Source organism: Rhincodon typus, chromosome 6 (genome assembly GCF_021869965.1).
Source record: "Rhincodon typus isolate 14 chromosome 6, sRhiTyp1.1, whole genome shotgun sequence".
NCBI classification, from domain to species: Eukaryota; Metazoa; Chordata; class Chondrichthyes; order Orectolobiformes; family Rhincodontidae; genus Rhincodon; species Rhincodon typus.
In genome coordinates, this window is record NC_063337.1 from 105,314,921 (window position 1) to 105,330,393 (window position 15,473).

General features: G+C 40.2%; 1 protein-coding gene across 1 annotated transcript in view; it reads right to left on the reverse strand.

Annotated features, from left to right (window-relative positions):
* Window positions 1–15,473, reverse strand: part of LOC109923937 (protein diaphanous homolog 3-like) — a 404,377-nt gene that overhangs the window by 102,698 nt on the left and 286,206 nt on the right. Inside the window, exon 22 of the mRNA XM_048598427.1 lies at window positions 3,691–3,815. Within this exon, the coding sequence (XP_048454384.1) occupies window positions 3,691–3,815 (125 nt within the window). The remainder of the gene's footprint in view (window positions 1–3,690; window positions 3,816–15,473) is intronic.

The following is a 15,473-nucleotide window of genomic DNA, read 5'->3' on the forward strand; positions in this document are numbered from 1 at the left end:
CTTCCATCCCTCATGTACACAGGTTGCTATCAGCAAACCACCAGCCAGGCTACATCATCATAGCTTTCTTTAACCAGGAACACTTACAAATTGTGCATCTCTGCCAGGTCGTTTTGCATGCAGGACACACATGTATCTCATGCACTTACATAATCTCATGGCTCTAAGTTTCATTTTACAATGCTCACCAACATTGCACAAACTTGGAGGTGAGCCTTGCATTGCAGGTTGTCAGCCTCTGTGGTGTGCATTGCTTTAGAAGCGCATCAGTAGAGGCAGGCAGCTTGTCAAAGTTCTGAACATTGAACAGTAAAGGGAATTAACAGGTTTCAGCGGGGCACTGTGCTCCTTCAGTGCCACACTTACAGCATGCACCATCAGCTTATGTGCCAAACTCACTGCACATACTTTGCCCAAATGGTCATGTGTGAAAGTTAAAAAGGGTACTAGGTACTTACTGTCCAAGAAACCAGATTAAAAATTATAACCTCAAGTATTCATGACTATTGTATTATTTGCACTATTTAGCTTAATTTAATCAGATGCTAACTTAAAAGTCTCACCTGTGCTTGGCATTTCAGATTTACATTTCACACCCAAAGCTGGAAGACAATATTGCAGACCTGTCAGATTCACTTTAAGTTTGCAATGGCGTGGTCTGTGATATTCGAGGATAGCTTTTTGGTTGGGTAGCCATTAGAGATGGTCATTGCCCAGCATTTGTGTGGCATAAATGTTACTTGCCACGTTTCGGCCCAAGTCTGGATATTGTCCAGATCTTGTTGAACTTGGACGCGGACTGCTTCAGTATCCAAAGAGTCACAAATGGTGTTGAACATTGTGCAAACATCAATGAACACCCCACTTCTGACATTATGATGGAGGGAAGGTCATTGATGAAACAGCTGAAGATGGTAGGGCCTGGAACACTACCCTGAGGAACTCCTGCAGTCTATTCTTGAGCTGAGATGACTGACCTGAAACAACCTCAACCATCTTCCTATATGTCAGGTGTGACTCTAACCAACAGAGAGTTTGCCCCCTGATACCCATTGATTCCAGTTTTGCTAGGGCTCCTTGATGTTTCACTCAGTCAAATGTGAGCTTGATGTCAAGGGCTGTCACTTTCAACTCACCCATGGAATTCAGCTCTTTTGTCCATGCTTGAACCAAGGCTGTAACGAGGTCAGGAGCTGAGTGGCCCTGGCAGCACCCAAACTGGGTGTCACTGAGCAGGTTATTCCTGAACAGGTGCTGCTTGATAGCATTACTGATGACACTTTCCATCACTTTACTGATAATCAGGTGTAGACTGATGGGGCAATAATTGACCAGATTGGATTTGTCCTGATTTTGTGTACTAGCTATACCTGGGCAATTTTTCACATTGTCAGATAGATGCCATGTTATGGCTGTGCTGAAACAGCTTGGTGAGGGATGTGGAAAGTTCTGGAGCACAAGTATTCAATTATATTGCCAGAATGTTGTAGGTCCCAAGCCTTTTCAGTATCCACTGGCTCCAACTGTTTCTTGATATCATGCAGAGTGAATTGAATTGGCTAAAGACTGGTATCTGTGATTCTGGGGACTCCTGGAGCAGGCCGAGATGGATCATCCACTTGGCACTTCTTGCTGAAGATTTCTATGAATGCTTCAGCCTTATCTTTTGCACTGATGTGCCAGGCTCTTCCATCATAGAGGGTGGATTAATTGTGGAACCTGCTCCTCCAGTGAACTGTTTGACTGTCCACCACTATTTACGATTGGATATGGCAAGGCTGCAGAGCTCAGATCTAATCCATTGTTGTGAGATCACTTAATTCTGTGGGTCCTAAATCATAAATCGTTCACAGGACAAAATAATTAATGTAACGTAAGCAAAAGCTAGAGTTTGTCAAAAAAAAATCTTTGCTCCTAAAGCTACTTACTTGGTAATTATGAGAAAAATCATGAGATTAAAAAAACCTTACTGCATCTATGGACCCCATAAATTGGATAAACCTATCATAGATCAAGGAGCTACCAATGAAGAATGGCAAGGTTAAAACTGTCACGGTGAAGTACATTTATGTCCCTCATTACAGATTTAAATGTACCTAGCCATTACATTCAACATTATAAATACGTAATTATGTAAAGGTATCCTAAAGTTATAACAATGGAATTTGGAGTTGCTAGTTTCTCTCATTTTCTGCCCATTTTAATTAATGCATACAAGTTATGCCTTCAAAACAAATGAACTACATTTTGTTTTAATTAATGTTTCATATTGTATAAAATTAGCCATGTATATTATATCATTTTCAATATTTCCCAACATATTAAGCATAACTATGTTGTTCTGGTAATTAATAAATAACAGTTGACCAAGTGCAGCGTAAGATCACATTATATTTTTCACCCACCCAATCTATAATGTTCATTGTGACAAAAGTAACCAGACGTGTATATAGAAAGCCACTTTTAAGGATGATGAATTGTTCCATTAAACCAGCCATCTTTTTCTTATTTCTGATTTTAGTCTGACTTCTGTTAATAGAGTTGTCTTCCAATTATCTTCGCTTGTCTATTTTTATCAGAGATCAATCTCTTTAGTTAAATATTGCCAAATAAATATCACACTGATCCACTATCTGAACATGATTAATTAGAAAGCTACAATTCTCAGCAAATTTACACAACATCAGCGTAATTTTATACATAAATTGTTATGTTATATCACTTCATCAATTGGAATCTGAATTCAACAGAAGTGAGTTCTTTACTGAATCATCACTTTTTTGATTATTACTCTTAAAAACATACGGTTTATAAGATTACAATATTTCTGGGACTGTGGCTTTAAATTTAGGGTCAATTAATGTTAATAGAAACCAAATATTATTCTGTTGAAGGAAATCGAGAGAGAGTGAAAGTGTCTGAACCATTAAACTGATGAATAGCAAGGAATCTTCTCTCCCTCTCAAAATTTGCTGTTTTGCTGGTCTACCTACCTGCACAAGAAAACAACAGCTATTCAACTACAGAAGTCTTTGTAGCTGCTGAATTTGGGTTCAGGAATTAACCTCTTCATTTCAACAACATGAAATTGAACAGGGTCCAATGATATATTGCAGAGAATTATTGGGACTTTCTTTTATAAGTATTCTTTTGTCTTATCTGTACTTATTTTAATCTTAGTATCTGTAATTCATAGTGAATAATCTTATCTCTTAATTCTTAAACAAACCTCAGCAATAGCTTAGAATAAACTAACTTCTGAAATGCTTAAATAAAAGACTTTACTGCTGATCTACTTTCCCTTGAATCAGTTAAAATTAAAAAGGGGATCCACAACCACTATAGCAATTCACTTCATTGGATACATTATGGACATGCCTGGTCGTTGTGCTGTAACATTTAAGGCTTAAAATGGAATTAGTATTGAATTGTAATTTACTTTTAAATCCTATTTAGACCAAATAGAACTATCATTCTATAAGCTAAATCTATTTTTAAATTTTTTAAATAATATTTCACACTGTATTAGTCATTCATTCACTCACTGACATATAAACGTGCCTTAGCTCATGGAAATAATTAATATCTGTGATAACACAGCTTTGCTTATGCATTTCAGAAAGAAGAATTAAGAATGTAAGACTTAACTAAATGTTGCTCCATGAGCTGTTTAGTTGACTGGTAGGATATGGACATCTTTGTCACAAACTTGTCATGCAGGTCCTCTGGTGGTGGAAAAGTTTCCAAATCCTTTTCAAGCTGTTGCAGCTGCTTTTCTATCTGCTTAAGGTTCTTTTCCATGTTTTCTGCACATACTATGGAAGGAAGACAATACAGTATTAAATCTTTTAAACTTCAAGATGTTACTTCTTTCTGGATTGTAGAGAAAGCGACTTGTGTATGTAGGACTGCAAACACATAACAGATGTGGCAATATTTTAACCCTTAAACAGCTCGGAGAGTTGGACAAACTCTCATTTACCTCGGGTAACATTTGAATTTTTTGCAGCTTGCATACTGAGGCACAGAACTGAAACACCAGTACTGCATTAAAATTACTGCAACATCAGGGATAACTTTATGGCTATCGTACATCAAGTATAGAATTATTAAACAGTTAAAACATAATACTGTATGAAGTACTTACACAGTTCAATGCTTCTACTGCTTATCTTCTTTAAAGCATTTTAATTTTCCTCATTTCATCATTTATTAACTGTTCTACCTCTTTTTCTAACTATTATTGGCCTAGACCTTCTGGTCACTGCTGACACTGCATGCACTGCCGCTATCCGCAAAGATTTCTGCCACCTAACCCTTTTCTGATTCATCAGCCTTGACTCCCAATCCTGAAAAGCACAGCCATCTCCGCTGAAGACTGATAAGTACTGCAGAAGATGGGCAAAGAGAGGATATGTCTCCATTTTATAAGATGAACTGCTGTAATTGGGTATGTTTTTAAAGGTCCCAATCTTTCAGAGGGTTAGTCAGATGGTGCCAGGAGTGTGGTGATGGGAGATGGGGTTGGGACTTGGGGCAGAGTGTTCATAATCTGGTTGTGTTAGTATGGGGTTGTATTAGGGAAGAGTGTTGAATCAGATCAGGATGTAATCGAGTCGATCTGGCTTGAGTGGGTGATCGGGAGCATTGGTTGTGGTGCTCAACTGAGTTATGTTCACTAATCTCTGAATTATACTGGGTATTAAACAGCATAAAATTTCCTGGGTAAGTATTTGGGTATATCCCCACATATCTTGCCCAAGGTTCTGACCCTGGGTTCAGTGTCAGAGACTTTAGTGGATGGTCCAGGGAATTGGAAAACAGCCCTTTGGTAATTTAAACTTCCCTGACAGTTCCAGTAACGTGGATGTCAAATTGTCTGTGCATCCTAATGTGCATCTCACAACTTACATTCAGATTTTGATCATTCAGATCCTGAAAAATTGGACCATCGGAAGTTAAAAATGCATTTTTTTCATATTATGCCAATGGCAAAGGTGAGAAATACTCATAACAACGAAAAAAATCCTTGCATTGCCTGGAAATTGGGTTTAATGATTGTTTTTCGGGAAATGAAAAGGCTCGATCATGAAAATTGGCATGTATTGAGAACAGGTCAATCCTTGACATGAATACTATATCGACACTAGGAAAAGAGGCTGACAAGTAAACTCATCTGGGGTCATCCTGCTTTAAAACTATTTTAGCTGCAGATTGGGTATTATATATCATGTCCACTACAAAGTTACTGAAAATGAAGTGTACATACAGAGAGAAAGACCAGATGTTTCAATCTTAGAATCTAAGGAGACTCCTTTATTATATGCCATGTGTAATTATTTGTTTGAATGTTACAAAATAATATGTCTTCATAAAAAGCTCCTGAATTTTTCATAAATACTGAGAACCACTTACTAGATATTTGTACATAACATGTACTTCCTCAATATTAAACATATGGTACATTCCTGCAGAAACAACAGTGATTTTTAGGAACAATAATAAACCAACATAAATTTAGCCTCCATTTCTCAAACACAGTTTGTACAAAGCACCCTGCAGGCACATCAATTACTTCTCTGATCCATGAACCAGACACCAACAGAAGATTTGCAATAACAGAAAATGTTCAAAGAAAGAAATGCAGATCATCAGCAACAACAATTGATGGTAACCGGTTCATTGCACCAACACTTCTAGAAGATATGAAATGGCAAGTACATAGGAACACAAGAAGTATGAGTAGAGGTAAGCCATTTAGCCCATCAAGGCTGTTCCATCATTCAACAAGATAATTACTGGCCTTCTACCTAAGCCTCACCTTCCAAATTATTCTGGCATGCTTAAATTCCCTTAGTACCCAAAAATTTATTTATCTCCATTTTGAATATGCTCAATGATTGAAGATTCACAGTCCATTAATTGAAGAAACCTCTCCTCAAATCAGTCTGAAATGGCTGACCTTTTATTGTAAATTGTGATAGTGGTCTGAACTTTCCAGTCTGCAGTGGTGACCACAAGACCAACCTTGATGTGCATGAAATGCCAAAGTCTGCATTTGAGAAAAGTCTGATAACGTCTTCAAACGGCCAATTAATTGCTACTGGACACATTGTCGGCACACAGTGTGAAGCAAAGCGGTCTGCTTGGCTAATGCATCAACGAAGGTGGGACATGTAGGCATCAAGCTGATAGACCATGTGTCAGAAGGATGTCACGGCCACTAATTTAGGGGCAGCCTTGTAATGGGATTAAGTCAGATGCACCAAGTCCCCTAAAAGAAGAGATTTTGTTGCTGTAAGAAATGCTTTGGAATGACTACCAGAGGTAAGTACAATTTTTTAATTTACCCTTATTTGTTTTTACTGATGGCAAGATGTCAGGAACTTAGGCAGGGCCATGGAATGCATTTAAAGTCTAATTCTGATGAATATAAGAGGGATACAGAGAACAAGGCTATTAATTCTCAGTGTGTCTCCGCAAGTGGTTGAGTGAAAGGATCTGGCTGATGGGACAGTTCAACAATGACTATCTATGATTCCTCCTCTGGGCTGAAAATGATAGAGGTCTTCAAGCCAGCTGACAGGAGACTTCCCATCCTGGACAGAGGGCTTATTGGAGGTTAGCAGCCCTGGGGGTCATCCCAAGAACCCGTGGCTGGTTATTGCATGCACTTTTCTGGATGTACTTCACTTGGCAGGTTCGGCGAGGAGGGGTACACTAAGATGGTCTGATTTCTATTCCAACAGCTTCGCACCTACCCACCCCTAATCTCACCCCAACAATACAAGAAGTTTGGTTGGGTGACAAAATTAATAGGTCATCCACCGTTATAAATGAAAAGCTCAGTTGAACCCACTATTGTTCTGTCCATGACAAAATACAGTTAGCCTGTGCTGCTGGTTGGAACTAGGCAGCCTTTTTTCAAAACGTTTGTAAAAGAGTGGAAGGAAGATTTCCCAGTTTCAGGGGTCACACTGCCCCTGTACTGTTGCTGACTGGCATGACAATGTTGACTGTATGCTGCAGGACTGAGACAGAGCTGTTTCAACACAGAAATTCAGCTCTTTGTGTTGTACGTTCCCCAACCGGGAGAGACATGTTCCCAGCATATAGCCTATCAAGCTGCTTAATTATTTTACATTTTTTAATTAGATCACAAGATCCTTAGGTTCTTCCAACCTTTTGGGAGTATAGGCTGGTTCTAATCAATTTTTCCTCTGAGGACAAACCTCATCCCACGAGCCAAACTGGTGAACATTAATTAATTAGCAAGGGTTTTTCTTGATAAGGAGTCCAAATCTGAACATAGTACTCTGGTATGGTCTCATCAATGCCCTGTATAAATGCAATAAGACTTCTTAACTTTTATATTCCAATTTCCATTTAACAAAAGTGAATACAGCTTTTGTCTTTCTGTGAGTCATGTACAAGGAAACCCAGATCTGTTTGAAAAAAAAAGTTTCCGGCTCATCACCATTTAAAATTATAGCTTTTTAAAAATTTTGGATAACTTGACACTTGGGCACATTATTTTCCATCTACTATGTTTTTAACTCGATTACCCAATCTATCTCCCTCTACAGCCTCTGTGTTCTCCTCATCACTGATGTCAAATATAACAATCGCAGATAGTCCTGAGATGCAGCCTATAGAAGTAGTGTCCAAAGACCTTAAGGCCTGCTTTGACAATTCTCTTCCTCTGCCAACAGCAAGCAGTTTCTGTTCTTGCATCTGTACCATCATCCAGTTATACTGTGACCCAACAGCAACTGGATTAGAGAAAATGATGTCGTACATGGCTTTGCAATATGATTCTGCTCCTTCTAAAGCTCCCGCACCACATACTTCTGAAAATAGTAAATTTGACGAACCCTTCCAATAACACAGCACAGTACTTCTACAAACTCTCATGCAGCACACGAACAATCAAGAGCACTGAAAGGTGGATGGTGATGCCTTTAAGTAGTATTGGCGGGATGGGTTGGGGGTGTCCCTTGTGGAACTCAATACATAGAGTCATACAGGTCTACTGCACAGAAAAACGTCATTTGGCCCATTTAGCCGACACCAGTTAAAAATAACCACCAAACTATTCTAACCCCCTTTTCCAAATTTTGGCCCATAGCCTTGTATACCTTGGGCTAGCAAGTGCAAACCTACCTACTTCTTAAATGTTCTGAGGATTTTGTCTCTACCGCCCTTACAGGCATTTAGTTCCAAATTCCTACCACTTTCTGGGTTAAAAAAGTCTTCCCTCACATCCCCTCTAAACCTCCTGTCCTTTGCCTATAATCTATGCCTCCTGGTTATTGGTCCTTCTATGAAGGAAAATGTTCCTTCATGTTTACCCTGTCCAGGCCTTTATAATTTTATACATGTTAAACTGTGTGCACTTAATTAGTGGATCTAAAAAGTATGGTCCAAAATGCATGAAAACAATGTTAGGTATTGACTGATGTCACAACCTGCTCACCATGCATGGTTCCTACCATAAGACATAGGAGCAGAAGTAAGCCATTCAGCTCGTCAAGTTTGCACCACTATTCGCTGAGATCATGGCTGATCTGATAATCCTCAACTTCACTTTCCTACCTTTCCCCAATAACCTTTGATTCCCTAACTGATTAAAAATCTGTCTGACTCAGTGCTGAATTAACTTAATTACCCAGCCTCAACAGCGGTCTGTTGTAAAGGATCCCACAGATTCACAACCCTCTTATGAGAAGAAATTCCACCCATTTCTGCCTTAAATGATCCCTTATTCTGAGATTATTACTTCTGATCCTAGACTTTCCTATAAGGGGAAATAACCTTTCCACATCTACCCTGTCGAGTCCCCTAAGATGCTGTGTATTTCAACAACCTCACTTCTCATTCCTCAATACTCCAATGAGTTCAGGCCCAATCTACTCAACCTCTCCTCATAAAGAAGTCCCTTCTTAACTGCTATCAGCCTAGTGAATCTTCTAGGACTGCCTCCAATGCCAGTACAATTTTCCTTAGATAAGGGATCCAAAAGTGTTCACAGTTTTCCAGCTGTGGTATTCAAATATGATTGCCATTTGTTGGAGGGTAATAGAATGGTCATCTGTGTGGCTCACGCCAGTAGTCAGGAATACAGCTTGGCAATTTTTCATCACCTGGCATCAGTAGGATTACAGAGATGAAATTTTTCGTCGATAGTTTAGTCAATGAAATTAATGGAAAAAGATAATCTTTTGAGTGACTGCAGTATCTGATGCGCAAATACACATGGTCTGATCTAGTCAATAATTTTGTTTTGAAATTACGAAATTTTTTTGTATAGTCTCCTGTAAATTATGTGACATCATTATTCTGTAAGGATAACATCATTGTGTTCAGTCCAAACAGATTTAGCATTTCAACAGTTAGCATGCCTATCATCTTATTCAGACCATAATAAAGATTGCAAAAAAAGATTTTTCATGAGTTCTGTCTTTGAGACTAGTGGTAAAATTGCAGTCCTCTACATAACTTTAAAAATTAAAACAAAATTCAACTACTTTGATGAGAATAACCCCTTATCCAATAAGAAATTGTGATGCACTTATCTTTATGCAACAGGTAATGGTGAATGACATGAACAAAAACAGTCCAAAGTTTAGGGCAGAAACAACAGAGGGTTACCTATGCTCATTATTATTATTGAGTAAATTGTTGTCCATCTCTAGTTGCCCTTGAACTGATTGGTCCTCTTATCATTTCAGTTAAGAGTCAATCATATTTCTGTAAGTCATCTTTATGTCAGAACAGTTAAGAATGCAGATTTCCTTCCTGAAATGCCATTCATGAACCAAATTTTACTTATGACAATTGACAATTGTTACTTGGTCACTATTAGGCCATAGCGGGATTCAAACCATGTCTCCAGGATATTAGCTTGGAGCTCTGGATTGCAAGTACACGGAGATCACCACTATGTCATCATTGCACCTTCCCACAACACGTTACTATCTTATTTGCCTGTACTGTCACAAGCTTGCGTAATTCAGCATTCAAGCACATAAAATTGCTATATTTACTCTGTTAATACACCAAAGAGAGTGATTTTGATGCAATTTTTTTCAACATACTGGAAGCAGTACCAAACAGACTTTTGCGCCTGACAATGTAACCTTCCATAGAGTTTCATTGCATAAGATTTTAATTGTTGTTGCAGACTGAAATTTTGTTTGACCTTTTCAATGAGTATTTCATCTCTCTCGATTCAATATTTTATGCCTTATTTAGTGTTCTTAGAGAAGAGTTTCTGGTCATTTCTGGTTCAAGTGTCCCCTTATTCTGAGATTACACTATCTGGTCCTAGACTCTCCCAGAAGGGGAAACAATCTTTCCACATCTACTTTGTTAAGTCCTCTAAGAATCTTGTATGTTTAAACAAGGTCACCTCTGATTCTTCAATACTGCAACAAGTATTTTACATTGAACTAAGTATTCTAATTAATACTTCTTAGTTTAGGCTCTGTATGCCTCAGATTCTTTGAACTAATTGAAGTGGAGTCTCAGACACACCACAGCTCTCCTGTCAAGCACGCTGCACTGAGAAGCTCCATCAATATCATCCACTGCAATTCAGAAACACACAAAAAATATCAATGGGCTGCTGTAAGCATAATAGCACCTGCTTTTCCTTCGCTAGTGACTACTGACCAAAGTATCTTTACCATTATTCTCAATTACATAAGAGTGGAGTCAATACTTTGAGTTTTTTATTGCAAAATACTGAATAAAGTTTCAGATTTTGGACTACATCATTTATTTATCGAGAGATAGTAGGAACTGCCGATGCTGGAGAATCTGAGATAACAAGGTGTAGAGCTGGAGGAACACAGCAGGCCAGGCAGCATCAGAACAGCAGGAAAACTGACTTCAGAAAATTTTCTGTAGAAGGGTCCAGACCCGAGACGTCAGCTTTCCTGCTCCTCTGATGCTGCCTGGCCTGCTGTGTTCACCCAGCTCTACATCTTGTTATCTCGTTTATTTATCGAGTAATTTACAAATTAGTAAGTTCCATTCATTTCATAACATATTAAATGGACATTGTATGTTCTCAAAACTAATTATTGGAAATTTTACCTGAACAGAGTGTAATCTAACTCTCAAAGTGGAAGTTTTAATTCAGACAAACAACTAAATTTTAACAGTATGATTAAAAATAATCAGACAACTCAAAAAAATCAGATCATCCATAATGTTAAATAAGTGTTCCATAACATTTTCTATTTTACACCGTATTATAAGAAAAGCATATTATATCTTTCCCTCCCTGATTTTATTTATTATTTTCTTTGCATGTTTGATCTCTTTTACAACTGTACACGAAATGGATTACTGTGAAGCATATCAATGGCATACTGTAACTAAACAATAGAAGTGGCATTAGAGGAAATAATTTTATTCCCCACTTCCTTTGTTCTTCAATACTCCAGACAGCATCAGGAGAGAATAGGAACATCCCTGTGTATGTAACCTTGCATTCAAAGTCATGTCCCCAAACTCTGTGAAATTTTAGCATTTTAATGTTTTATGCCATTTCATAATTTTATTTTTAATATAGCACACTAAAGATAGTTAATAGCCAGCACTGAGATAAGAAAAATTATCTGTAGAAGTGTGTGCATTTAAACTGAGCCTCCATGCATAGAGATAATTAGCCTTTCAGCTGGCTGTGACACATCCTTCTTTTTCACATCAGGGATATAATTACTCAGCTGCTGGGACTGGTTTCCCATGAATTCTTAACCTCACGTCCCAAAGCCCCGATAGATAGGCTTTTGATTGTCTTGAACACAGTGCAATTTTGTAGTTGTTTCCTTTACTGGTGGGTCACAGTCTAAGTCTAAAAGGGAGGAGTTGCACAGCATTTAATTATGACTGATTATGTTAAAAAATTATGAGAAAATTCGGACTGATAGTTAATGGAACACAGAAGTAAAATCTATGTACACATCTTTAGCAGAGAACAATAAACAAGAACTGAAGTGTTTATCTATTTAACAATTATAACCTGTTTCTTGAAAATAGTGCCACACTTACACCCTGGTGAATGAAACTGCAGCAGTCAGTGTGGCTGGAATCTCCTGGAGATAACAGGGGTCTTGGTCACTAGCCCAACATCATCTTTTTTTAGGGAAGGCTTCGACAATTGGAGACAATGGTAGGCATCCCCTTGGGATCACTGACCGGCGGGTGGGGGTGGGAGGGGTGGGGGTGGTTGGTGGAGGATTCTGGCAGTTCAATTCAATGGCCGCACCACTGGCGAGATGGTAACTGCTGCCACTAAAACACCTACCTTAGGCCTAGGACCGTGATGCGAAGGTGCCAGTATGGGTCTCGGGTGGACAAAGTCAAAAATCACACAACACCAGGTTATAGTCCAACAGGGGCATTTGAAGACACAAGCTTTTGGAGTCTTGCTCCTTCTTCAGGTGTCAGTGAGAGAGGTGGCATCAGACACAGAATTTATAAGCAAAAGATCAAAGGGTCATAGAATTAACGCGAACGTGTCGAACAAACCTAAGATGGCAGTTAAATCTTCAATCAGTTAGAAAGGATTAATGTGCAAATTCCGGAATTTCTTTCAAGTCACTGCCTGAGATAACTAAAGGTTTTATTAGATCCTTCAGTAAACCAGAGGTGACATCTCAGGTCAGACAATGCATTTTAGGTGTAAGGCGTTGCTTAAAATCTGGCTGTGCATCAACTTGGAGTCAGACTGGGTTTATTTCCAAAATAGGAATTTATAAAATGCCACATTGACTGTCTACAAACTGTGTGCTTTTTGAACAAAATAGAATGTATCTGCTATTACAAATCTGCAAATGCAAATTCACTCCATAGATTTATATGTGTGCGTGCACGCGTGTGAGATGGAGAGAGAGTGTGTGTGTGTGTGCATGTGCATCTGTGTGTACGCGCATCTGAGTGTGAGTGTATGTGTGTGCGAGAGAGAGTGTATATGAAAGTGGGTCTGTATGAGTGCGAGAGTATGTGTGTGGGTGAGTGTGTTTATGTGACAGAGTGTGTGCGTATGTGTGGGAGTATACAGTGTGGTGGGGTCACCTGTAGTGCAACATGAACCCAAGATCCCGGCTGAGGCCGTCCTCATGGGCACCGAATTTGGCTACCAGCCTCTGCTCAGCGACTCTGTGTTGTTGTGTATCCCAGAGTCAGCCTTGGAGGATGTTTACCTGAAGATCCAAGGCTGAATATCCTTGACCGCTGAAGTGTTCCCTGACTGGGAGGATTCTTGTCTGGCGATTGCTGCGCGGTGTCCATTCATCCGTTGTCATAGCGTCTGCATCAATATGCCATGCCTCGGGGTATCCTTGCCTGCAGTGTATGAGATAGACAACATTGACCGAGTCACATGAATATCTGCTCTACATGGTGGGTGGTGTTCCCACCTATGATGGTAGTGTCCATGTCAATGATCTGACATATCTTGCAGAGGTTGCCATTGACAGGGTTGTGTGGTGTTGTGGTCGATGTTGTCCTGAAGGCTGGGTAGTTTGCTGTGAACAATGGTTTGTTCAAGGTTTGGCAGCTGTTTGAAGGCGAGAAGTGGAGGCATAGGGAAGATCTTGGTGAGGTGCTCATTGACATCGATAATGTGTTGAAGGCTGTGAAGAACATGGCGTAGTTTCTCCGCTCCCGGTAAGTACTGGACGACGAAGGGTACCCTATCGGACATGTCCCCTGCCTGTCTTCTGAGGAGGTCATTACAGTTTTTCACTGTAGCATGTCGGAATTGGCAATCGGTGAGTTAAGTATCGTATCCCGTTCTTATGAGGGCATCCTTCAGCACCTTCAGGTGTCTGTCACACTCCTCCTCATTGGAACAGATCCTGCAAATGCATAGGTCTTGTCTGTAGGGGATGGCTTTTTTAATATGTTCAGGGTGGAAGCTAGAGAAGTGCAGCATCGTGAGGTTATCCGTGGGCTTATGGTTAGAGTGAGGTGTTGAGGTGCCTGTCCTTGATGGAGATGTATGTGTCCAAGAATGAGACTGAGTCTGAAGAGCAGTCCATGGTAGGTCTGATGGTGGGATGAAACTTGTTGATAGCACAATGTAGTTGTTTCAGTGATTCCTTGCCATCAGTCCAAAGGAAGAAAATGTCGCCAAAGTATCTGGTGTATGGCATTGGTCGAAGGTTCTGCGCAGCAAAGAAGTCTTGTTCCATACTGTGCATGAAAATGTTGGCATATTGGGTGCAAATGTGGTCCCCGTGGCTGTTTCGTGTGCCTGGATGAAGAACTGGTTGTCAAAGGTGAAGACGTTGTGGTCGAAGATGAAGCATATGAGTTGTAGGGTGGCATCTGGAAATTGGCAACTGTTGGTACTGAGTACTGAAGCTGTTGCAGCTCTGCCATTATTGAGGGGAATGCTGGTGTACAGTGCCGAAACGTCCATTGTGACAAGGAATGTTCCTGGTTTGATTGGTCTGTGGGTGATGAGTTTCTGTAAGAAATCTGTGGTGTCATGACAGAAGCTGGGGATTCCCTGTACAATATGTTTCAAGGTGCGCTTGACATAGCCCGACAGGTTCTTATACAGGGCCCCATTGCCTGATATTATGGGACGTCCAGGGGTGTTGGCTTTGTGTATCTTCAGAAGGCAGTAAAGTCCCCCATGCGAGAGCTACGTGGGATGAGAGTGCATAGGGTTCTCTGAAGGACTGGATCAAAAGTGTTGATCAGTCTGTCCAGTTGACAGGTGTGTTCTCTGGTTGGATCGGCAGGTAGTTGTCTGTAGTTTTCCTGGTTGTTCAGTTGTCTGTATACTTCCTTGCAGTAGTCTGTTCTATTCTGTATGACAATGGCTCCTCCTTTGTCTGCTGATTTGATGACAATGTTACAATTGGTCTTGAGAGCATGGATGGCATTGTGTTTTGCTTCGGTGATGCTCTGCGCTACCTTGTGAGTGCGGCTGATGAGTCTGGCGTTTACGCATTCCTTGACGGCTTGAGCATTCCTGTCAAGCCTAGGGCAATGGCCCTCCGGAGGGGTCCAATTCGAATTCTTTTTAGCCACTCCACGACAGATCTCTCTGGTGACTGTTCTGGTTCATTGGTTGTCTCATTGGGCTCGCTGCTGACATCTTGGAAGAATTCCCAGAGCCTCATTCACCAGATGAATTCTTGTGTGTCTGCCGCGAGACCTATGGGGTCCATTTTGGTGGTGGGGCAGAAATTGTGCCCTCGGCTGAGAACTTCGATCTCATCCAGTTGAAGGGTCTGGTCAGATAAGTTGATGATGGATTTCCCTGTGGTGGTACTGTTTTCAACTATGTTAGATCCCAGGCCAAACAGGAGCAATGTGGGCTATAATGGCAGTGAATCAGAGATAGTAGGAACTGCAGATGCTGGAGAATCCGAGACAACAAGGTGCAGGGCTGGATGAACACAGCAGGCCAAGCAGCATCATAGGAGCAGAGAGGCCTCTCTGCT